Raw genomic sequence first — 24,661 nt, forward strand, 5'->3', positions numbered from 1 at the left:
TATTCCACATTTTATTTATTTTTTTGAAAATAGCAGAACTACAAGCTCACAACGACGCGTTGAGAGCTTGTATATTGGCAATTTTCAAAAAGCAGCTTAGGCTACTAACTGTAGTCGCTTCTTTTGGGCTTGTTTTCCTGGACCTGATTGCTTGTTTCTCTCGCAAAACCTGGCAACAATGCTTGGGACGTATGTCCCTCTTTGGCTCCTGTAGTTGTAGTGAAACATGGCGTCTGACAGCGACAGCGACGAGGATTTTGTGACTTATGGCACTCCTCTTGAGCCTCTGGAAGAAGGTAAAACATGTTTAATTGTCTCCATAATGGCTCCAACATTACAGTCACACATTCTCATCATTATTCTGTCAGGACTGAGTGTCTGGGAGGTCTCTGACAGTCATTTTAGGATGGATTTCAAGCTAGCATGCTAGACTTCGTTAGCTGTTAAGGTGTTAGCTAGTTAAACAACAAAGAGCCAAACAAGTTGGAGTAATGCAATTTATTATACCATACCACTTTTATTTTCAGGCTATGGCCTGAGTTATCCTAAAATAGTTGATATTCCAATGGAATATGGTACGCAGACTTTGGCGGCTGGAATCACAATGTATGGAATAATTCCATACATTGTGATTCCAGCCGCCATGCATTTTATTAGGGATACTTCATTTTGGCGTTCTAATAATTTGTGTCTCATTCGTGTGTATACTCACCCAATAATTCATTGCTGAGACTTTGAGTCAGCTCTTATCATCTATTCTCATGTCCATTTGAAAGTTTTGTCGGGAAACTGACATCCATTCTGTATGGGACGGGGAGGCAAGTCATAGCAGCACTAAACACATAAACTTACTTCAATGAATACATGGGGCACACGTTTTGCTGATGTTGCGGGTAGATTATCATTAATCATCACTCAATGTTCCTGCGTGCAGCGTACCACATGTTTCTAAACTGCGCATGGCAGCAGGACGTGTTATTGAAAACGAGCGCTTCCAAACTCAAACAGTAATTGCTGAAGCAAGTAAACAGAGTATCTCCAAAAGGTCAAAATGATTAAGCAAAAGGATAGACAGATCTCAAGTAAGAAAAAAAAGATACATTAAATAGGATATAAACAGCAAAACAAAACAACAACAAAACAGACAGCACATATAAAAGAAAACAACAGACAACAAAACAAATACACAACGTAAAATCTCCAATAACATGCATATAGAGAACAGTCCATGGTCTATAAACGTTACATTAAGTTAAGCACAGGTATGTTCATTGAAAGCAGTTGTACATGTCAGTGAGGTGACAAGCAGGTATACACCAAGGGTTTATCACACAACAGATTGGCTACTGCCATATATGCAGGTTACAGACTCATTCAGGTTCTGTTGGGGGCTCAAGTGCAAGATTATCAACGTGCGTTAGAAAAGGCTGCCATTAGATTCCAGATTAAAATTCATATGAAAATAGACGACAAAAGTCACAGCAATTAATGAGAGAGAGAGAGAGAACAACAATGGTAATTATAATGACAACAGTGACAATAATAGCAGCTATAATTATATAGTCTCCTCATGGGAGCTGTAAATACTAGTCCGCAGAGCCATATTCCATGGAAACCATTGATCTGCTGCCGGAAGCTCTGACTGCCAAATGAGGAGGCACAAAAACTCAAGGAAAGAGGTCCCTGAATGTTGAGTTAGTTATAGGACATGAATGCATACAATATTAGTAAGATGCATTAATGCGACATGAGTAGAAACACATATGAAGGTGTCATATTTGTTTCATGGTTCAAATCTACCGCCGAGCCAATTACATGCCGAGGGAAATGAACCAGAACAGCTAACGTGTATATTCTGGAAACCTGGGACTACAGTTATGCACAGAGCCTGCTTCTATGGTTCATTTTAATTATTTTTCGCCAGAAAAAGCGAATCTACAAGCTTGTATATCGGCTGTTTTCGGCGAGCAACACGCTCGTAGTTGATGATGATAATAATACAGATTGTATTTGAACAGATGAACCATTGAAGAAGCCGGTTCCAATCCACGAACAGACGGTGAAGGATGAGAAGGGTCGTTACAAGAGGTTCCATGGAGCCTTCACCGGAGGGTTTTCTGCTGGATACTTTAACAGCGTTGGCACCAAAGAGGGTTGGTGTTTGTTTTTAAACCTTTTTATGTAATCGACACACAGCTAGGGGTTTAGATTTTGGCCGAACTACACCATGGAATACTACAAAACAAATGATTATATATTTCAAATGGGGGAGGGGGGACATTGACTTTGAAGTCATGTTACACTGACCGGGTGGATACAGCTCTCTGTGAAGAGTGTCATTCTACGTATTTAAATGTTAAAGTCTGATTCATCTGTTGCTCCAACAGGATGGGCTCCTTCAACCTTCGTATCGTCACGGGGACAGAAAGCGGAGAAACCGCAAGCCAGACCTCAGGATTTCATGGATGAGGAGGTCCATATACATAATCTGTGTAGATAAATATACATGTATACCCTACATATTTACAATTGAGCAATTCTCCAGAGCTGATTAAAATAAGCAAGATTAACATTGTAGTGCCACTGTCTCTCTGCATTTGATGTGCTGCATACACATAAGTACACCTACTGTATATACATCACTTATACATATACTTGTATACATACTACACATACAGCTGTACACATACTGGACACGCATACATATACCTGGATACATACTGCATATGCCTGTGTACATCTAGTCTAAAAGGCTATAAAATACAAAGTGTAAATGATGTTCCATCCCTCTTTTATTTTCAAATGATATTTTATTCTACATCGGCTATTCTAATGTTTACGCAGTGTATATATGGACTCTCTCTCTCTACAGGATTTCAGTGAACATGGTATTGCTCCCAGCGAGATCAGTCGGACAGAGGAGTTTGGGTCAGGGAGGAGAGACCAGCTGCAGGAGAAGGCCAGACTCATCAGCTCTCTGTCAGCTACTATACCTGGAGACACTCTGCTGAAGGAGCTCATAGCTCCAGCCAGGTACGCTACAAACATTATCGTCATCATTATAAAGAATAGCTTTTATTTGCATATTACCTTTCCAGATGTCATTAGCACTTGGACAAAAAGTGAACAAAAGTGAAAAGAACCAGTATAAAGACAGGATTCAGCCCCATCATAATAATAATAAACATAACACTTTTAATAACCACATTGTAAAATCCTTATGTGTCCATTTGTTTACATTTGTGTACACTCAAGACTTAACCACTTACCCTATTTACTCCTTTCTTCTTCTACACCAAAGCTCTTTGCAGAAAAATGGCCCATCTACAAGCTCACAAGGTGTCATGTTGCGACATGTTGTGATATTGTAGATCTGCTATTTTTGCGGAATATTTCTCTATTATGACATTCCCAGAATAGGGACGCTATGGATAAAGAGGTTAGATTAACAATGAGGATTATCTTCTTCATGTGGGGGCTGCATGTTTGGAGTGTGTAGATGTACTATTTTTTTAGGGGCTACAGGATCACTTTGTTGAGCAGCTTACATACTCAGTAGCAGCTTTAACGCAGTAGTGCAAGTCTGTGTTATTTGATTGTTTGTTTGTTTTGCATGTCAGGACCTCCATAGGGGTGGAGCTACTGAGGAAAATGGGTTGGAAGGATGGCCAAGGGGTGGGTCCTCGAATCAAAAGGAAGAAAGGCAAGCAGAAAACAGGTATGTTACCCATGGAGACAGACACAGGTGATTCCCTGTACCTGAGATTCTCACTGGTTACACTAAGCATATAAAAATACTCTTTTTCTCCTGTTAGAATCATCTGGTCACAGGATGTATGGCTGTGCTCCACCTCGTGCTGGCTCTGAGGACTCTGAGGTCTGCATTACTGTGTGTGTGTGTGTGTGTGTGTGTGTGTGTGTGTGTGTGTGTGTGTGTGTGTGTGTGTGTGTGTGTGTGTGTGTGTGTGTGTGTGTGTGTGTTAGAGAAACAGGCTTTTTCTTGGAGGGGAACTATATTCATATTCATACTTTTAAAAATATTTGTATAAGCTATATTCCTTAACCTCCCTCCTCTCCCTGTTGTCTAGGAGGATGAGGATGATGAAGAGTTTGCGCCAGAGAACATGACCTTTGCCCCTAAAGATGTCACGCCCATTGACTTCACCCCTAAACAGAATGTTCATGGGTTGGGGTACAGCGGTCTCAACCCCCTCAAGGCCCTGCTCGCATCCGGGTCCAGTTCTGCTTCTGGACACATCAATCTGTTTTCTCTGGACTCAGACAGAACCACACAACTGTTTGGACAACAGGGAGCACACAGAAGTAGGAAAGGCCCGACTGGACAGGTAAGCTGTGCGTGCCTACAGTAGGTGTGTTCATTTTATCCTCAGACAGGTTTGGTGTGAAGCTACAGCTGGACGCTATGAGTTTTATTGTTACCATATGGACCAAATGTCCATATTCAGTTTGTCTGCTTATTGTCACATTTTCTCTAAACTTCCTTTATTAAACAATTCAACCACACCCCTCCATGTTTATATGTTTTATGTCTATTTGTTGAAATCAGACGTCTGGATAACAGGTTCTGGGGGAAGCAACAGAAAGATTAAGAGTAGATGATTTGGATGAATCATCTTTCTTTCCGGTGTTGAAATGAAAATATTTTCGACCTGTGATATTGAATTTGTCATTATTGAGCTTTCAGATATACGGCATCAGATTGGAGAATTCAATATATTGCCCAGCACTTTGTAAAGCTACTGATTTCTGTTTTCTGATGCTCACTTCTGACCTTTCACCTTTAGGCATTTGGGGTGGGGGCGATGGAGGATGATGATGAAGATGTGTACCACAGAGACTCCATGTCAAACTATGACAAGGTCCTGGGGGGTAAGGAGTCTGGGGACGGACTCTATGGATGGACCGCCCCCCAGCAGTACAAGAAAAACAAGACAAGTGAGTGGAACTCTGTTTACAGGACTATTCAAACATAATATAATGGCGCTAGACCGATAAATCAGCCATTATAAAAAAAAAATTGCACAACATCAGTGTCAGTATTTGTACAATTATACGTTATAACTTTTTCAAAATTGAACAAACATTTTTTTAAATAGCTGATTTACATCTTATCTCAAGAAATATATCGAGCTCAAGCTCATTATCGTAAATTCTTTCAGCTGTATTATCACTCCCTTCAGCAGAAATAATTCTCTCCCAAGAGATTGACATTACTAATTTGGTCGTAATGTTTAGCCCGGTTTTATCTGAATTTCTTAACAGCCTAAGTCGTTGTAAGTATGTATAACAACTAGTCTTTGTAAACTTAGGGTATGTTCACAGCAGTATCATCAGTGGGGCTTTAGACCAGCTATTCATTTATTTTTCATCATCACTCAGCTGCATTATTCCCCCTTCCTTTGTCCCAGACATGAGTATAGATGCATCTTATCTGGGGAAGATTCTGGAAGGATTCACTCTGTCCTCTCAGACGGTTGAAAAGAAGACAGTGAGTGTTAAATCTACATGTCTCATTGAGTGAACAATATACAGTGTCTTCTTTCAATATTATACTGTCTCACCTATCACTTTTCTTCCTTCGTCTCATCTTTCTTTATCTCTTCCACTTCCCATCTCTTTCCTCTCCCCCCTACCGCTTCCTTTATCTTTCTCTTCCATCTCTCTTCCTCTCTCTTCATCTTTATAAATCTCTTCCTCCCTCTGTCTCTCTCCTCCCTCTCTTTCTGTCATGCTACTCAAGATTTTTCCACCTCCGGCCCTGCCCAATGACTATCGTCCAGTTCATTACTTCCGCCCGGTGTTGGATGTTTCTGGTGTGAGTCCTGCCCTTGCCCAGGCCCTGCAGGCGTCCAAAGGCCAGCTGACTCCAGACAGTGGCTCTCAGCCAGGCAGACACAAGCTAGATTCAGCCCAGAGAGGACAGCTGCTGGGAGAGACAGCACTACAAGGTACTAATCAGCCCTTTACATACTCTGTATACTATACTGTGCACAGCTCAGTGACCTTGTGGTTATAGAGTCCCTGAGACTGGCAAGTCGGGGTTCAATCCCTGGCCAAGCCATAACAAAGGCTATAGTAATGTGCCCAATGCCTCCCTTCTTGGCACTCAGCATCAATGATTGGATTGATCAGAAACAGGAGATCAACTCCTGACCTAGAGGCCACATGGCTCGGAACTGTTGGTTCCCATGGCTATTTACTTTACTCATGTACTTGAGGTTCTGCTTTGTAGTCCTTATATTTAGTTTGATTTTAGTTTACAGCTCTTCATGGCTAAAATGCCCTTTAACAATACCTGCTACCGTTATTCCTTTTTGCTAATTCTACAATCTGTTCCCCGTCTCAGGTCCTAGCTCCATATTTGACCTGCTGTCATCTGAAGACAGACAGAAATTGGCCAGCCTTCGAAGCACCTCCCATCCTCCCGCTGGCCCAGCCCCCTCTGCCCCTCCCTCCTCGTCGTCGTCCCACGATGCCATGGTGTCTGCTGGTGTAGAAGCAGCCAAGCTAACGGCACAGAGAGCCATGGCCTCCAGGTTCCAACCACAACAAACACAGCAACAAAAACAAGAGGAACAGGCCCTGTCTGCCTGGAAGGCCCCGACCGCACAGGGGGCCCAGACCTTCAAACCGTTTGAGAGCAATGCCAGCAAACAGGCACGCTACGACCTGTACCTCAGCAAGCTCAAACAGGGAGACAAGGGTAATGTGCGTTAGTCTCGATATATTTTTTCAATTCAAAACGTCCATAATTGTATGTATTTAACCCTGTGTCGTCTGTGTGTCCTTAGATTCGTTGGACTTGTGTATGGACTCTAACATGACTGAGTGGGAGAGGAGCAGAGAGAGGGATGAGTTTGTCAGGGCAGCGGTGCTCTATAAGCCTGCCTCCTCCTTTCTCTCCTCCCGCTTCACAAGAGGAAAACAGGAAGATAATGATGCCAACATAGAGGTCAACAGAGACCAGGAGGTAGGAAACTGTATATCGTCAATGTCGGGCAGAAACCTTGTATCTCCATATTATTATTTTTGTTTTGCATTTTTATTCACACCACGTGTGTGTGCTGTTAAACATAAATGATGAATTTATTTATTCAGTCATTATTAGCTAAATCAGTAATATTATGTTTGTGCTTTTGCCCCCAGAATGATGTAGATGACAAACAAGCAGCAGTGAAGATGAAGATGTTTGGTCAACTGACCCGAGACACGTTTGAATGGCATCCTGATAAACTACTCTGTAAAAGGTTTAATGTCCCTGACCCTTTCCCTGGGTAAGGCACACACACACACACACACACACACACACACACACACACACACACACACACACACACACACACACACACACACACACACACACACACACACACATGCAAACACTAATACACACACTCTTACAATGACTGATCAACTGCGTGTAGCTTTTAAAAAAATGTACTAATAGTTTTAATAAACACATTAATGTTTGTAATCCTGTAACTTCACTACTATTTTACCACCTAACACCACCCTATGCAGATTCCCAAACAAAGGCTCTATTTAATAGGCCCTCTCCTGTTTTCACTGTACACTAAATATGTAGCTCACAGTGTGTTGCAATGCATGGAAATATACTATTTTTGCAGAATAGACCCCCCCCCCTCCCCCAGAATCGGGGTGCTACTGTTCATGTGGTTAAGTGAGCACTTTTCCACAGTGTGCCGCGTACCTGAAACTGTAACCTGTAACTGTGTTATTTAATTTCTTCTTTAGGTCAGGTCTTGTGGGCATGCCCAAGGTAAAGAGAGACAAGTTCTCTGTCTTCAACTTCCTGAATGTCTCAGAAAGTCCAACAGCCACCGCCTCCCCACAGACTCACGGTAATATCACATACGATTACAACAGACTGTAATATGATTTCATGTAAAAATACAAGTTCAAACAAAAACTGAAATAAGAGTTAACTCTATTTGTCTCTATCTCATACCCATCTTCATCCATCTATCTTTCCTTTCTTTTCTGTCCTACCTTCCTTCCTCCTTTCCTTCTTTCCCGCAGCTCTTCCCAAACCTGCAGAGACCAGTCGGAGGTCCAGGTGGGATAAGGAGGAAAAACAAAAGGATCCTCTCAGTGAGTTCCTCAGTGTGGCTCGGAACACAGCATCTGGACCTCAACCTGACCAGAGCACCTCCACAAACCCCAGCACCACCACCAGTAGTAGTACTACTGCTGCCCCGACAACAGATATCAAAATTGAGGTAAGTCTTTCTAACTGCCTTAGGCCTACCATAAAAGCTCCAATAGCCAGGCTTTAATCTACAGAACCAGCCCTCAATCGGAGACCTGCCAGGTTGAGATAGTATTTCAACAAAAACAAAAAAGTATTGTCTGCATGTTTAAATGCATAAATCCCTGGATATATGTTGAATCCTGTGAAATCAAACTGTCAACTCACGAATACCTGTATACTGCCTTTAAACACATACAGTTTAGTTCACTTTCATTTCATTTGATTTGATTAAAGACCAGCTGAAATGGCCTTTCGTGACCATCTCGTGACACAATTCCTAGTGAAACTGGGTGCTTTTAAGTTACAGTGATGCGGCGGTGGGGTCAGAATTAAACCAGCTGAGCATGCATTTGTCCCCCTCTGGCTATGAGATTTAAACTCTGCATTGCGCACTGTAACAAGGCAAGTTTATGTCACTGCATTGCCTAATTCTCACCTCAAATGTGATACATATTTTAGTGTATTGTTTACGTTTAAAATGAGAACGTTTGAACTGTACGTCCGCCATCTTTGTGGAGATTCAACAGTGCCAGTCATCATATTATTGGTTGAAATCGGTTCGCACCTGCTGGTGTAATCACGCATTACATTTTTGTGTAACAGAAAGTAATTAAAACTATGAATACATCGTTTTGGTGGGGGGGGCATCTATTGTTTCCATTACGACCACCACGCATATACTGCTAAAAGTCTATGACAAACATCTTTTTCATTTCAGCTGGTATTTAGTTGATTGTGTTTTTCATTTCAGATGGTATTTAGTTGATTGTGTTTTTGCTCATCTACATTGTTTGTGGGATGTCTGCATCTTTTCTGGCTTGTTGCTTTTCTGCTCTTCATCTATTTAAAGGTAAAAGAAAAAGAAATACAATTGAATGCATTCTAAATTGATAAGTGAAATGTAATTCCCACCACAGCCAAAGTCCCCAGAGCAGCCGGGCGGGGAGAAGAAGAAGGGTACGGATGACGAAGATGCTGTTGAAGAAGAGGAGGAGACAAGGCCTCCTATGGACCTGTTCAAAGCCATCTTTGTCAGCTCCTCGGACGACAAGTCCTCCTCTTCCTCTGAGGGGGAAAGTGGTGATGAGGAGGATGAGAAGGATACAGAAGGTGCTAGTGAGGTGTCCAGTCTGTTTAACACAGTCAGCTTCAAGTCCACAGTCCCTGCCTCCACCCCTTTGACAGAGACCCCGCAAACACAGCTTACAGGTACAAAGTGGTAGTGATTAATTGAGTTAGAATGATGATAATAATAATACACCAAATGAATACTGCATGCAGTGAAAGTGTATCTTAAACATGAACGTTTTCAACAAGATGTGATTTTTTTTCTCATTCATTCACTTTCAACCTGGCGTCCCTATGTTGGGTGAAAATGTGAAGTGAAACATTTTAATTCGATGACGTTTTTAAAAGCAGATTTACAAGCTCACATGTTCACAACACATTATATTATTGTACAGCGTTAAAGTGCTCTATTAGAAATAATAGTTGTCATTCATTTCTAAACATTATCTCTCTTCCTTTTCTTGGCAGTGCTGCCTCCTGCTGGCCAAACTGTCCCTACTGTTGCCTCATCCTCTCAGAACATGGACCAGGAAGAGGAGGAATTTGGACCCAAGCTTCCGCCTCCTTCCTCTATCCCGAGTGAGTAGAACACATAAACAGAAATAAATATAGGAAGTCCAGAATTTCACCCATAATTAATAACTAAACTGTATTCAGCCCAAGCCTTCAATGCAACTGATTTTCCAAGAGACATTTTCACTACATTCTGTTGTTCATAATATATTTATCTATGTAGTTTATGTATTAATAGTATTAACTATTAATGTGTGTTGGTACTAGTGATAATATTACAGTGGGACAGATTCTCCCAAGGGTTTAGTGATATAGTCAGTAGCTCACAGCATAAGTCACAAGGTTAAAATGTGCCCCTTGGGGTGCCTGGCAGCACGGCCAGTTGGTGTACTGACCACATGCTCTATGTGTGTTGCAATGACCCAGTTTGAATCCTACTGCTGTCATTTGTATTTATTTTTTCCCTTTAAAAAAACAAATACCCTGCCTTGCCCTGTGAGTGTTGAACTGTCAGTATTCTAGTAGCAGAACGGAGTCTGTTTTGGTTAACCTATTTAGATCTGAGGCAGATTCTAAAAACGCCTTCTAAATCCTGACCTAAGTTTTCTGAAAAACTTCACATATTTATTAAAAAATTACAACAAATGTATGTTGCTATATACTGTACATACTGTAGCAACAAGAACCCCAAAAGGGGTTTCCGTCCTGAAAGGTATAGTTACAAATAGGGGTTCCCGCCCAAATTAAACAGCATAGACAGTTCATTAGGTTGCCATTAGGGGTGCAATAGTTCTCGGTTGAATAGTGAACCAAACAGTTGGCCATCCATGATTCAATACGCCCTTGTGAATCGCGGATTCTCGGTTTTGCACTCATTAGAATGTGCTTGAATGGAAAAACATATATATATTTGTATTTTTTTCAAACTGTAACCAAGCCGAAACAAAGCTGTGACCCAAAAACCGAGGTACGAACTAAACCATGGGCTAACTGAACTGTTGCAGCATGAAGCAGTACACATAGTACAAGTAGCAGTACACACTGAAGTAGTAGTTTGAGAAGCAGAATGCGGTAATTTATGTTTTGCCAGCATTCAAAACTAAACATTCTGTTCTACTTCCTGTGTTCAGTTGGAGAAGGCATGTCCTCCCTGACTCCTCTCACCAAAGAGGAAGTGAAGCACAGCAGAAGAAGCAACAAGGAGAAACACAAGAACAAGAAACATCACAAACACAAGAAGGAAAAGAAGGTGAGAAAGAAACAGTAATGACTTTTATTTGACTGCTATCCAAAGAGATTTACAAGAAGAGAACGGGTAGGGATTCAGTCACTCTTATCCAGAGAGTCCTGTGTGGAGTGAGCAGGCAGTGATTGAGATATTTCAATAGGATACATTGACAATCAATAGTCTATAGAATACCCACAGAACGTGTTTAGATATTTCTCCCACCACCTTCTCTTCTATAATGTCGCCGTTCTGGTACAGTCACTCCATTCTTATGTGATCTTACTAGGATCACAGGGATATTGTCTGTCCACTTTGTTTGCGTCACCCTTTTACATACATTTGTTCATTGTTATGTTGATGTAGGAACTTAAGATTATGCTACGTACCTCTTGACTTGTTTTAAGTCACTCAGTATAATGCCATCTGGCAAGTGACCCAAAAAGTACAGTCTACAGAACTGAAATTGGAAAGGACTGACACCTGTTAAAATCTGAATTCTAAGATGGCTGTGGTAACATACATTTTTGTGACTTTCAGCAAGTTGATCAAAGGCATTATTTGTTGTTACTAGGTGGTTTTCCTATTATGCTAACGACAGAACTGAAATTGGTTCATTATATACTTGAAGCCAGTATATTGCATAATTTATTGTTTCCACCATTGCCATTCCATAATTTACATTTTATGCTCTTGTAGTTGAATTATCATAGCAGACAGTACACGCTTCAGACCAATTTCAGATCCATCTGTGGCATCATCAGACCTGGACTTTTACTTTTTTAAATCCTTGTTTTCCTGTCACATTGTTCCATAGAAGAAGAAACAAAAGAGGCACAAACACAAAGGGAAGCAGAGGAAGCAGAGTAAGAAGGACACATCGGACAACAGCTCAGAAGAGAGTGAAGACGACGGCAACAGCAGACCGACTACAGACACAACCACACAGGAACTACTGAAAAGGTACCTGACTGAATACTCTCTCCACCACTCTTAAGCCTCAGTCATACTTAGTTATGTGCCGGCGTCGTGCTCAGTAAATGGCATATCTACAAGCTCACAACACGTCACGAATGTGACGTGTTGTGAGCTTGTTTATTTGCTAATTTACATCATGCAACACCAGCGTGCAACCAAGTATAAAAATCTGGCTTTACTCTGTGCTCTTGCTAAAGGTATGTGCATAAGTATTGAAGTGCTGACAACAAAGTTGAAGGAAAAAGCAAAGGGACAACTCGAGTCTGATACGTTGATGTCTATGCAGTCCATTTTATCAAGGATCATGTCATAGATTGTCACAAAATATTTTAGATCCAACATTTTACCATGCTTCATAATGCAGCCCTGGTTAAATTGGACTAATCTCAAACTAACACATAAAACAGTTTCTAACTGTATTGGTCATTTACCTTTCAGGTTAAAGACAATCCGTTCTCAGCAGCAGTGGTGAACATGGAGACTACTATGTCCTCTGTGGGGACTGACTGTATGAGACTGGCTGAGGGCCTGAACCTCGAGGAGTCTTGTCCCTTGAAAGTCGTCGGTTTAAATCTGCTGAACAACAGGATGGTGAAATGCTTGCCTCTCTGCAGCAACTACTCTCAACATGCAAGATGCTAATGCCACCAACTGCTATAGTGGTGTTGCTCACTGGACAAACGTAGAAGACTATGGCTGTGCAACTCCCAGGTGTGACTGTATTGTGAGTGTATGTGTGAAGCACCCATGTACACATCTGTGCTAACACCCAGGTGTGTGCAGTGTAAGTGTGTGAAGCCCCCAGGTGTGTATGAAAATAAAATGAAATGGTACAAAGCTCTTTACAGTGTGCATTACGTTCACCCACCAACGGCAGAGGAAACCGTGCAAGGCACCAACCTGCTCATCGGGGGCAGGTGGGGGTTAAGTGTCTTGCTCAAAGACCCTTTAACATGCAGCCAGGAGAAACCGGGATTCGAACCAGGAACCGTCCGATGCCACTGTTGCTGTGTGTGTCTGTGTGAACCTTTTTAAGTTTTCAATTTCACTGTTTTATTACTATAGAAGGAACTGGAATCTATTATGTGCAGTTTATTTTATAGCTACAATGCAGAAAGTGTGTTAATGAATAAAACATTTTAAACAATCTGTAAGGTACGTTACATTATAAATAGCACATCTGCAGTGGTTGGCTGTGGTTGATGTGGTCTCCCTACACTCATAAGCCCAATATCTCCCCCGCCAAGCAGGGATTTCCACATGCCTACCCATGTGGGAGACCCGGGTTTGAATCCTGGGCGCTACAGTTGCAAATGATCGCTCCCAGCTTCCTTGGCCTCATATGGGTTTTGTCTGCTCCATCCTCAACTGAAGGATGGTTGACTGGCTCTTTGGTTGTGAAAAGCGTGTCATGTTGACAGATCCAAGAGCACAAGAATAACATTTAGGTGAATGTAATCAAAGTAAATAATAGCAGTTAATTATTAAGTGACAACTGTGGCCAAAAAACATTGTGACCCAATACCTATTGAGCTATCTATTATGTTACAAGAAATTTGTAAAAAAAATCTATTCAAACTGATATCCAATATAGCTGGCTAAAAACATGTAAAAGGACAATTATATTACATAACCACTGGACTAGCTAATTAAGCTAGTTCACATACTAAACATTAGCTGACGAATATTTGGCATTTTCGGGCGTTTTTCAGTGTGTTTACGTTTGCCCTACTTTTGTGTTACCTCCACAAAACAACCTCAAAATATAGCTGCAAGCAGCGATAATATGGGGCCAGGAGAGAGAAAGAGAAATGATAATTCCTTTAACAGGTCAGTTCATGAAAGTCCTTGCAGTCTTGTTTCCAATGAGTGCCTGTGAGCAATTAGGGGTTAAGAGTCTTGCTCAGGGACAAATTTCATTTCATCGACACATTTGCTGACCTGGCCTGGAATCGTACCCCGGGCAACCAGAGTCTCTGGCTCCTTAGGCGGGCTCACTAACCACTCAGCTATGGCCACCCCTCAGAGAAAGAGAGAGAGAGAGAGAGAGAGAGAGAGAGAGAGAGAGAGAGAGAGAGAGGAGAGAGAGAGAGAGAGAGAGAGAGAGAGAGAGAGAGGAGAGAGAGAGAGAGAGAGAGAGAGAGAGAGAGAGAGAGAGAGAGAGAGAGAGAGAGAGAGAGAGAGAGAGAGAGAGAGAGAGAGAGGAGAGAGAGAGAGAGAGAGAGAGAGAGAGAGAGAGAGAGAGAGAGAGAGAGAGAGAGAGAGATACGGAATAGATTGAAGAGACATAGAGAGAGACAAATGGCATAGATTGAAGAGACAGAGAGAAAGACATGGAAACGGAATAGATTGAAGAGAAAGACATGGAAATGGAATAGATTGAAGAGAGAGAGAGAGCGCCATGGAAACGGAATAGATTGAGTCATGTTTTTTTGCGTTTCAACTTAAATGAGTCTGCATCAAGTGAGGCTTGAACCGGCAACCTTACGGTCATGAAGCACTCTTAGGTAGCTGCAACACTACCTATAGTGCTATATCTTTGTCCAGGCTGATATTGTCTGTGGAGGATCACAAACTCTTGCCTTCTGTCATGACCCAAGCCCCTGTTTCACTAACACTAAGATCACTCGTTCACAAACCATTTACCAATGAAGAAATTGTACATCTCCTCAGAACCAAAATTAGTGAAAGTAGCCGATCTACAAGCTCACAAACCATTAAAAGTTGTCAGATTGTACATTGGCTATTTTCACAATGAAGTATGTTATACATTGAAAAAACATACTCTCATTGCTATCTGAAAAGTTGTGAGATTGTAGATCAGCTGTATGTAAAAAACACTCAATTAAGTATTTCATGTTATCTTAACAATTGCAGATGTATTCATTGATAGTCATGTTGTGTGAAATGCAACTTGGATGAAGTCTGCACCAAGTGAGGCTTGAACTGGTGACCTTCAGGTTGTGGGGCACACATTTAAGCGAGAAGCCACCAACACACAAGAACCTGTGAAAAAGGAGATCACACAGATCATACAGTTTCACGCAAATAGATGAAAAATCCTGGGTTTTAAGTGTTTTTCAAACTGCTCAAGATTGCGGACAATCTAAGGGCGGTGCTTACTGGTCAACGTGATAGATGTGTTCCTCATTAGTCAAGGCACATGTGTAAGCAGGTCTAATGGCTGTCGGCCAAACGAGGCATGACTTTGCCTGTTTTAAAGTTTCAATTTTCAAAAAATTGCTATAGCGCCCCCGTTTGACCAATTGGAGTAAGATTGTTTCAGTGATATTTGGAATGGCCCTTTACATTTCTGCAAAGTTTCAAAGAACGGTAAGTCTGCATGTATGTGTTAGGGGCAGATGAATAATTGTCATAAAACTGCAATATTCATTGGCTCATTAAAGCTTCATTTTTTCACTTATGGAAGATATTTTGCAAACGTTTTTTGGTATAGGTCCAAAGTTCATGTGTAAAACGTTTCGTGCAGATTACTCAAAAATCCCAGGAGGAGATAGGTTTTAACTGTTTTTCATATAATTCAAAATGGTTGGAGATCTAAAGGTCAGAGGTCAAAAGTCAGAGTGTGAAAGTTGTTCAGCATGAGGAGACGCATATGTGCATCGAAGTTTCATGGCTGTAGGTGAAACAGGGCATGAGTTGTACCTGTTCAAAGTTGTCATTTTCAACTGAGTGTTATAGCGCCACCTTTTGACGAAAGATTGTGAGATTTATTTTTTGATCGTTTTTCATGACCATCTACCATATGGCCGAGTTTCATAAAAAGCGACTGCACGGTTCAGCCAGAACTGGCAAAAACGGCAGAAGAAGAAGAAGAAGAAGAAGAAGAAATGGAATAATGCGAATAACAATATGGGTCCATGCTGGAAGCCTGGCCCCATAAATATAGCTGCAAGCAGCGATAATATGGGGCCAGGAGAGAGAAATGATAATTCCTTTAACAGGTCAGTTCATGAAAGTCCTTGCGGTCTTGTTTCCAATGAGTGCCTGTGAGCAATTAGGGGTTAAGAGTCTTGCTCAGGGACAAATTTCATTTCATCGACACATTTGCTGACCTGGCCTCGTACCTGGGGCAACCAGAGTCTCTGGCGCCCTAGGCGGGCTCACTAACCACTCAGCTATGGCCACCCCTCAGAGAGAGAGAGAGAGAGAGAGAGAGAGAGAGAGAGAGAGAGAGAGAGAGAGAGAGAGAGAGAGAGAGAGAGAGAGAGAGAGAGAGAGAGAGAGAGAGAGAGAGAGAGAGAGAGAGAGAGAGAATAGATTGAAGAGACATAGAGAGAGACAAATGGAATAGATTGAAGAGACAGAGAGAGAGACATGGAAACGGAATAGATTGAAGAGAAAGACATGGAAATGGAATAGATTGAAGAGAGAGAGAGAGAGCGCCATGGAAACGGAATAGATTGAGTCATGTTTTTTGCATTTCAACTTAAATGAGTCTGCATCAAGTGAGGCTTGAACCGGCAACCTTACGGTCATGAAGCACTCTTAGGTAGCTGCAACACTACCTATAGTGCTATATCTTTGTCCAGGCTGATATTGTCTGTTGAGGATCACAAACTCTTGCCTTCTGTCATGACCCAAGCCCCTGTTTCACTAACACTAAGATCACTCGTTCACAAACCATTTACCAATGAAGAAATTGTACATCTCCTCAGAACCAAAATTAGTGAAAGTAGCCGATCTACAAGCTCACAAACCATTAAAAGTTGTCAGATTGTACATTGGCTATTTTCACAATGAAGTATGTTATACATTGAAAAAACATACTCTCATTGCTATCTGAAAAGTTGTGAGATTGTAGATCAGCTGTATGTAAAAAACACTCAATTAAGTATTTCATGTTATCTTTAACAATTGCAGATGTATTCATTGATAGTCATGTTGTGTGAAATGCAACTCAGATGAAGTCTGCACCAAGTGAGGCTTGAACTGGTGACCTTCAGGTTGTGGGGCACACATTTAAGCGAGAAGCCACCAACACACAAGAACCTGTGAAAAAGGAGATCACACAGATCATACAGTTTCACGCAAATAGCTGAAAAATCCTGGGTTTAAGTGTTTTTCAAACTGCTCAAGATTGCGGACAACCTAAGGGCGGTGCTTACTGGTCAACGTGATAGATGTGTTCCTCATTAGTCAAGGCACATGTGTAAGCAGGTCTAATGGCTGTCGGCCAAACGAGGCATGACTTTTGCCTGTTTAAAGTTTCAATTTTCAAAAAATTGCTATAGCGCCCCCGTTTGACCAATTGGAGTAAGATTGGTTTCAGTGATATTTGGAATGGCCCTTTACATTTCTGCAAAGTTTCAAAGAATGGTAAGTCTGCATGTATGAGTTAGGGGCAGATGAATAATTGTCATAAAACTGCAATATTCATTGGCTCATTAAAGCTTCATTTTTTCACTTATGGAAGATATTTTGCAAACGTTTTTTGGTATAGGTCCAAAGTTCATGTGTAAAAAGTTTCGTGCAGATTACTCAAAAATCCCAGGAGGAGATAGGTTTTAACTGTTTTTCATATAATTCAAAATGGTGGGAGATCTAAAGGTCAGAGGTCAAAAGTCAGAGTGTGAAAGTTGTTCAGCATGAGGAGACGCATGTGTGCATCGAAGTTTCATGGCTGTAGGTGAAACAGGGCATGAGTTGTACCTGATCAAAGTTGCCATTTTTCAATTGAGTGCTATAGCGCCACCTTTTGACGAAAGATTGTGAGAATTATTTCTTGATCGTTTTTCATGACCATCTATCATATGGCCGAGTTTCATAAAAAGCGACTGCACGGTTCAGCCAGAACTGCCAAAAGTGGCAGAAGAAGAAACGGAATAATGCGAATAACAATATGGGTCCATGCTGGAAGCCTGGCCCCATAATTACTCATTTCAGTGTTATGAAGAGCTACAGCAGTCTAGCACACACACACACACACCGTAATATTAATATTGTGTAATGTTAAAGTTAAATCATGATTATTCTGGGGGGGGGTTTTCACATTGCATATTCATTCAGATGTAATGTTCTTGAGTATCAAACATTATGGAACCTAATGTTATGTTTATCTAATGTATTGGTAGACACCATACTAGTTTTTCAAACCTGATTTTAATTTGAAGTACTGTGCAGCCGATATCTTAACTTTGGTTTGTACATTGTTCGGTTAGGAGAACATGTCATTTAGGTGTTCATTTTACATTTTAACTGATTACAGTAATTGATGGAAAGGGGTGATTGTACAATCGGAAAAGCAATGGAAAGAAATGATGCACAGTGCATCTAAAGTACCAAAAGTAGAAGTACTCATTTTGTAGAATATCCCATTTCAGAAGTTTTCAAATGTATAAACATCTTTTGAAAATAGCAGTCATTGTAACCCTCATAGTTACTTACAAATGACTATTAACTGCATATATGTATACAAACGCTCTATAGTTGCGACCAAATTCATTCAATTTATGTAGAGAGCAATACAATACGTCATGACCCCGTTGCCGGTGCTCTTATCCTATTGCCAACTGTTGCACAGTTTTATTGCAAAATATGCATAGTTTCTGCCATGTTATCACTCGGTACATTTCTAATACATTCTTAAATGATATTTTGGTCATGTTGTTTCACACTATTTCCACTTCCCAGATTGGTCCTGCAGTGATTAGCAGTTTAGAAGAGTCAATGTCGCCATCTAGTGGCATTCCACGGAACTGCAAAAACCCACTGTTTGACAACTGACTAGCTATGTTACAGGGAAATTGGCATTCCAGGGAAATTGAAATTAGTGCAAGTCACACTAGCGAGGGCGCGCCTCCTCGGCCTCAAGCTCTATTAATTCCCACTGTCCATGATGGCGCGCCTCCGTCATGGAGAATAACTATTATCACGTGTGTGTGTGAACGCGTGTTCAGCGTTCCCCTAGCGTAGCTTCCTGGTTCTCTATTCTGTTCAGAACTAAAATATGTTTCTTGCATTAATTGAAAACGGTTTGGGAAAATACTAAAAAAAGAAAAACAAAATGCAATTCTCCACACAATAATTATTAATGTGTTTAATTGATAGAAACAAATACAAGGATATTTTAAGACACTTTCATGTAAATGGCCAAGCACAACACCACGATGCTAGAGAGCTGATTTCCTCAAATATAAAAAATATACAATAAAGCATGAACACATTAACTTGTAATCACTTAATACTTACATTAAGAGATTAACCACATAATATTTCATTCAACATACTCACATGAACACTTTTAACAAAATAATTTCATACAGTATTGGCATCGCAGCGAGTAAAAGATTCCTCATAAAAACGCTCATAATATCATACAGCTGTGGCTTTAGGTCTGAAAGTCTCCCATTGAAAGAGGTGTTAATCATAAATAATACATTTACATTGTGGTTTTCCTATGATTAACGATACAGTAAGGTTAACATGGCGTGCGTGCGTGCGTGCGGCTTTACAGCTTCACAGCTTGGCCTGAGGGACAGAGAGAGTGCTGGGATACAGATGCTGTTGGAGAAACGCCACCATCTTCTCCCAAGAGTCTTCCTGAGCATCTGCATGAGGTTTGGTCTGTCCTCCCCACAGCACAATCACTGCAAAACACATAAATGCACACTTGTTGATCATAAGGCTTAAACTAACACACACACACACACACACACACACACACACACACACACACACACACACACACACACACACACACACACACACACACACACTTTACAGCTACTGAATATCTGACACTAGTCCAACTTAAAAAACAAAATCAGATACTCCTAGTTAATGTGAATATTGACATGATATGTTTGATAAATATGATGGGTAAAAGCAACAACTGATTATTGGCCACATAAGATTTTGTAAAATTGTACGTTTAATTGTATGTGTGTGTGTGTGTGCGCACGCAAATGTATGTATGTGTGCGTGCATATGCATGTTTTGTGCATAACTGTGGCCTTTTAAACATGTATGTATAGAGCTTCACCCTTCTTTCGTGTGTCCAGCGTTATGAAGTTGGTGGCTCGGAAGTGTGGTGTGTAGGGGGGCTCGATAAGGTGTCCAGCCTCGGGGTAGGTGAGTACGGTCAACAGGTGCTCATTGCCTGCTGCACGCATCATCTTGGTCATCTGAGGAGGAAAAGGAGTGAAGTCAGTCCTACTCAATCATGGAACTAAAAGAGATATGCGAGTGTGTTTGGGTGCACTCACATCCTCAGCAGACTCCACCGTGGCCCAGCTCTGATCGTCATCACCGTTGACCAACAGTACTGGACAGCGTATCCTCCCCATCTTCCAGAACATTCAACCATAGATTCAGAGCAGTAAAGGTATTGGTGCGTCTCACAATGAATAACAAATACATACGCATGGGTACATGGGTTTGAATGAATTGGACTGTGTTAGAGGCAACTCTTCTCAGCTGAATATAATGCAGGCATGCAAATAATGTTTGGAAAGGCTACGTTCCAAAGCACATGTTTGAGAAATACAGTCAGGCTCCAAAGTGCAATAATATCTCCCTTTAGTTACGGCAATGTAAATTTACTTTTCTTCTTTTTTTAAACACAGAACACAAACCTTAAAGGATATCCTCTCTTCGCAGTCAGACTGCCATGGCTAATTGGAGCTGAACCGTTTTAAACTTTGGTTTCATTAACAATTTATCACTACAGCATTTGTTCTAGAATACTATATGTACTTACAGCCACTTTTTGATTGGGGTCAGTGGGGATTGGTAAAAGAATGTCTCTACAGATTAGGCGGTTCTGTTCATCAGCCCTCGTCTTGTCCACATTCCTGTCAAGACAAACAATTACATCTCATCATTGCTGTAGTAAAGTCAGAGTCTTCTTAACAGGGTATACTGTGTCATGTTAGCATGAAGTAGACTTACTTCTTTATATCAACAAATACGTCAAATAGGGACTTGGTGACTGGATGGACATGGGTACCACTGATACAAACACAGCATCGAGGCTAGAACACAATAATATTTATTATGCTTATTACACGTTTCTTTTTTGGATTATCAGCATCACAGCACATTTGTGATTCATGCAACACACTGTTTTCTTAGAAATAATAGGCAGGGTTCTGAAAGGGTTTGTAAAAGTCACTCCTCTTGACCTGTGAGCTAGACTTATTTCTGTGCACATAAACTGTAAACTGTGGCGGACAAATACTCACACTAACAAACTCGGAGTAAACTGCCAAGGACAGGGTCACAGATGTGCCGAAGGAGACACCAAACAGCCCAACTCTGTCTTTGATCACCAGAGGATGCTCCTGGACGATATTAAATGCTGTCTGTAAAGTTACGAGATAACGGTGGTTCCACAAGGCAAGAAAAGGTCATGCATCAGATCATATAATCTTGAAACATGACAAACCCTTACATCGCCACTGGGGTGACAGGGGACTGGTTGACAGTTCAAAAAGCTGGACGTTGTACACACAAACCCCTTCAAGATAATAAGTCTTGTTACACTACACAAAGTCTGACGGTAAAGGATGATGAAGAGATGAGGGTGACTGACTACATACCTCAAAATAATTGAGTTCAACATTTGCTGTTTTGGCCTCATCTATAGAGAGAAACTCCAACGCCATCGAAACAAAACCATGAGATGCCAAGAGGGCAGAGCGGTACTCTACCAGTCCACCAGTCCCCCACATATCCAACACCCCTGGAAACGGTCCTGAACCTGAGAGATAGTAATAAACCAATCTTATCACATCAATAAAACTCTTTGAATGTGTGCTGAAATTGCTAATGAAGGAGATGAAGAACATAGTTGTGTGTTTTTCAGATTGCTGGTATACCTGGAGGTATGAACAGTGTCCCTCTGACTCCTCTCTCTCGGATGTCTATCCTCTGGACACCTGGTGCCATGTACGATCTTTCTGTGACCACTGAGACCATGGGAGGCTGCTCCCTGAAGCCCTCCACAATATGGCCTCTGTACATGGAGATGAGCACCATCATGGGGGTGCAGACGTCGAACTTCCTCAACCTGAAAGAGAAAAACAAACAACAAGAGACAAGGAGAGACAGGCTCTGTTTAAATACCAGAATGAGCAAACTAAAGTATGACAATGCAAAGTAGTCTTTGTGAGTCTTCACCTGAGGCCAGTTCGACTCCCAGGGATAGGCCGCATACTCCACAGCAAACCCATGGGCTCTTTTCCTGTGTATGTTCCTCCAACACTGGCATCATCAGAGACTACAAATGTAAACAAAAGTTGACTTGCAACAACAGCTTTTTTTGTAATGTGCCGGTAAAAAAGAAAAGAAAAAGAAAAGGCTAGTGTGCTTGCCTTCCAAATTACTAATCTGCATGCAAAACTAGCTTGCTGATTTGATGCAATTAAATACAAATATTCAATATCCTGTGTTTGCATGCCCCCAGGGTCTCAGTCACATAAACATGAATGCATTTATTTTTACATTTAAATGCCAGACCATCAAAGCATGTCTTCAGCACTTTGTATCAGGGAAAACACCCCAAAAGTAGCCTGTAAGTCTTCCTCTTCCTATGCATTATCGCGACCAGTCATACCCACCGGCAACAGAGCCCCTGTCATCACTGACATAGTGACAATTAACCTCCCAGTAATCATTGTTCTCAGAGTGGTGAAGGGAATGTAGTGTAACTGGAGTCTGGAGGTCCTTCCTGGAGATTCTTCACCACTATTACCTTACAAATTGCTAATGTATGCATATCTAGCTTGCTAATTTGATGCAATTAAATAAAAATACAAATAGTATCCCACACACATGCCATCAAGCCCCATTCAAATCAAATAAACATTAACAAGCACAATAAACAAGCTTTATAAATATATATATATTATTAAATTGCCAAACCATCAAAATAGTGTCTTGGACACTTTGTACCAAGGAAACCAATCCAAAAGTAGCCTATAATGTCTGTCTTTCTGTCTTCACTGACATACGTAGATTGCTTTTGAATGCAAATGTCTAGAAACTTGAAAAACAAAAAAAACATGCTGATGTCAGGATTCTTCACACCCAGACAGCTGCTTTTTCTGCAGTTGTGGAGAACTTTTCTCAATTTAAATGAAATTATTGTCTAGATATGGACTAGTATGTAAATATAATTGTTTACCTACCTTCAAGGCATTTATTTTTATTTTAACTTGCCAGTCCAGACCATCAAAGCAGTGTCTCTCATGGGCACTTAAAGGATCTACACCATGAATTTAAAAAATAATAATAATATTTAATATCATATTGTTTATGTCCCTCAAACGTTTTTCAAAAGGTTTGAGCCTAAATCAAGCCTCAGATATACTCATTCCAACTAACTTCTCTCTGGCTTATAAAGCACTTTCACCTGCAATACCACATTGTCCTGTTTGGCACGGGGCGCTATTGAGCCAGTTTGTATGCATGTTATCCCCAGGTTCTGTGTGGAAAAAATAATAAGAAGAAAACAAGTTTTTTGGGGGGGGAACTGAAAAACGGGAGGGATTGTACCCTGACGTGACGTCACGCCAGGGTGCAAATCAGTTTGGCCTGTTTTGAGACCAATTTACAGAAAACCCCAGATTTGCTGTGAAAGCGTGAGTGTTCAAACTGGGGTATTTTTGGGGATAGAAGAGAGGTAGGGGTGACCAAAAACACAAAAAATAAGAAAAAGTTAAAATTCATGGTGTAGAAGGAGCAGAGAGCTCGAGACGGTTCTTCTAATGACAGAAGCTAATGAGGGAGGTTGGGAATGTGGTTACTTTTAAAGGGACTAAGTCCCTTTAAAAGTAACCTGTAATGTTTTCCTATGTCATATACCCACCAGAGACAGTGCCCCTGTCATCAGTGATATAGTGGCCATAAGCCTCCCAGTAGTCCTTGTCTTCAGAGTGGTGAAGGGAATGGAGCGTCACTGGAATCCCTGGTGGAAGGTTCTTCACCACTACCTTGAACTTCTCATCCACCAGAGCCCGTGAGGGAAGAACAGAGAGGATTGTAAATACACTCCCTGTTGTCATCATAGTGGAAGTGGACGACCACCTGCGAGGAAATACCAAACGTCTGCACTGAAATGTAACAGCTGCGATATTCAAAACGAGACGACTGTTGTGCATATTCCTAATTTCCTATCAATTCTAAACTGTGACCAGGTAACTTGAACAACTCAATGTTAAGTCACAAGGTCGAATTTTGACGTAAGGCAGGCTATTTCTTATTAGTCAAGAACAACGTTAAATAACTATCGGAAATAAACAATGTGCATAACGTTAGCCGCGTACATAAGTTCTACAGTTGGTCATTCTACCTTTATGTAAGCAGTCTCACTTGTAGAGTTTTAGTCACTCTTGGATTTGGATTCTACAAGTGGATACTTGATACAAGAAGATACTTGTCCGTCAACATTCCGTGTACAGTAGACACATACCGCCGTTGCAACACGTTTTCTGTGTGTAGCTAGACAGCTAGATAACATTTCTGGGATCCTCCAATAAAGAGACAAGGCTTGACTTTCTTGCAAATTTACTGAAGTCTCTGCAGGGTTTTGTAAAACTGACTTGTACAGGAAAGTTGCA

The 24,661-nt window shown here is 41.1% G+C and overlaps 2 protein-coding genes across 4 annotated transcripts; one reads left to right on the forward strand and one right to left on the reverse strand.

The window, feature by feature from the left end:
• Positions 1 to 202: 202 nt before the first annotated feature.
• Positions 203 to 13,221, forward strand: gpatch1 (G patch domain containing 1). 3 transcript variants are annotated; one of them, XR_014601052.1, is made up of 21 exons: positions 203 to 296; positions 2,019 to 2,153; positions 2,388 to 2,473; positions 2,873 to 3,033; positions 3,621 to 3,718; positions 3,816 to 3,877; positions 4,089 to 4,346; positions 4,806 to 4,956; positions 5,430 to 5,509; positions 5,762 to 5,969; positions 6,368 to 6,724; positions 6,813 to 6,991; positions 7,168 to 7,295; positions 7,777 to 7,883; positions 8,062 to 8,261; positions 9,211 to 9,502; positions 9,830 to 9,940; positions 11,005 to 11,123; positions 11,917 to 12,062; positions 12,516 to 12,924; positions 12,957 to 13,221. XR_014601052.1 is itself a non-coding variant. In XM_084060772.1 (20 exons), exons 1-20 carry the CDS (start codon positions 227 to 229, stop codon positions 12,547 to 12,549), a joined length of 2,982 nt encoding a protein of 993 aa, XP_083916898.1. In that variant the 5' UTR covers positions 203 to 226; the 3' UTR covers positions 12,550 to 13,221. The 3 variants fall into 3 exon arrangements, 2 of the variants coding, with proteins under 2 accessions (XP_083916898.1, XP_083916899.1); XM_084060772.1 differs by having other exon boundaries at positions 12,516 to 13,221; XM_084060773.1 differs by having other exon boundaries at positions 11,920 to 12,062; positions 12,516 to 13,221.
• A 5,919-nt stretch (positions 13,222 to 19,140) lies between these two features.
• Positions 19,141 to 24,275, reverse strand: LOC311044550 (peroxisomal succinyl-coenzyme A thioesterase-like). The gene is made up of 10 exons (XM_084056224.1): positions 23,911 to 24,275; positions 22,221 to 22,320; positions 21,920 to 22,110; positions 21,641 to 21,801; positions 21,284 to 21,403; positions 20,991 to 21,073; positions 20,800 to 20,893; positions 20,306 to 20,386; positions 20,083 to 20,224; positions 19,141 to 19,687 (listed from the first exon to the last, which is right to left on the reverse strand). Exons 1-10 carry the CDS (start codon positions 24,200 to 24,202, stop codon positions 19,557 to 19,559), a joined length of 1,395 nt encoding a protein of 464 aa, XP_083912350.1. The 5' UTR covers positions 24,203 to 24,275; the 3' UTR covers positions 19,141 to 19,556.
• Between the last annotated feature and the right edge of the window lie 386 nt (positions 24,276 to 24,661).

The sequence above is a fragment of the Gymnoscopelus microlampas genome, assembly GCF_963454915.1.
Source record: "Gymnoscopelus microlampas genome assembly, chromosome: 1".
NCBI classification, from domain to species: Eukaryota; Metazoa; Chordata; class Actinopteri; order Myctophiformes; family Myctophidae; genus Gymnoscopelus; species Gymnoscopelus microlampas.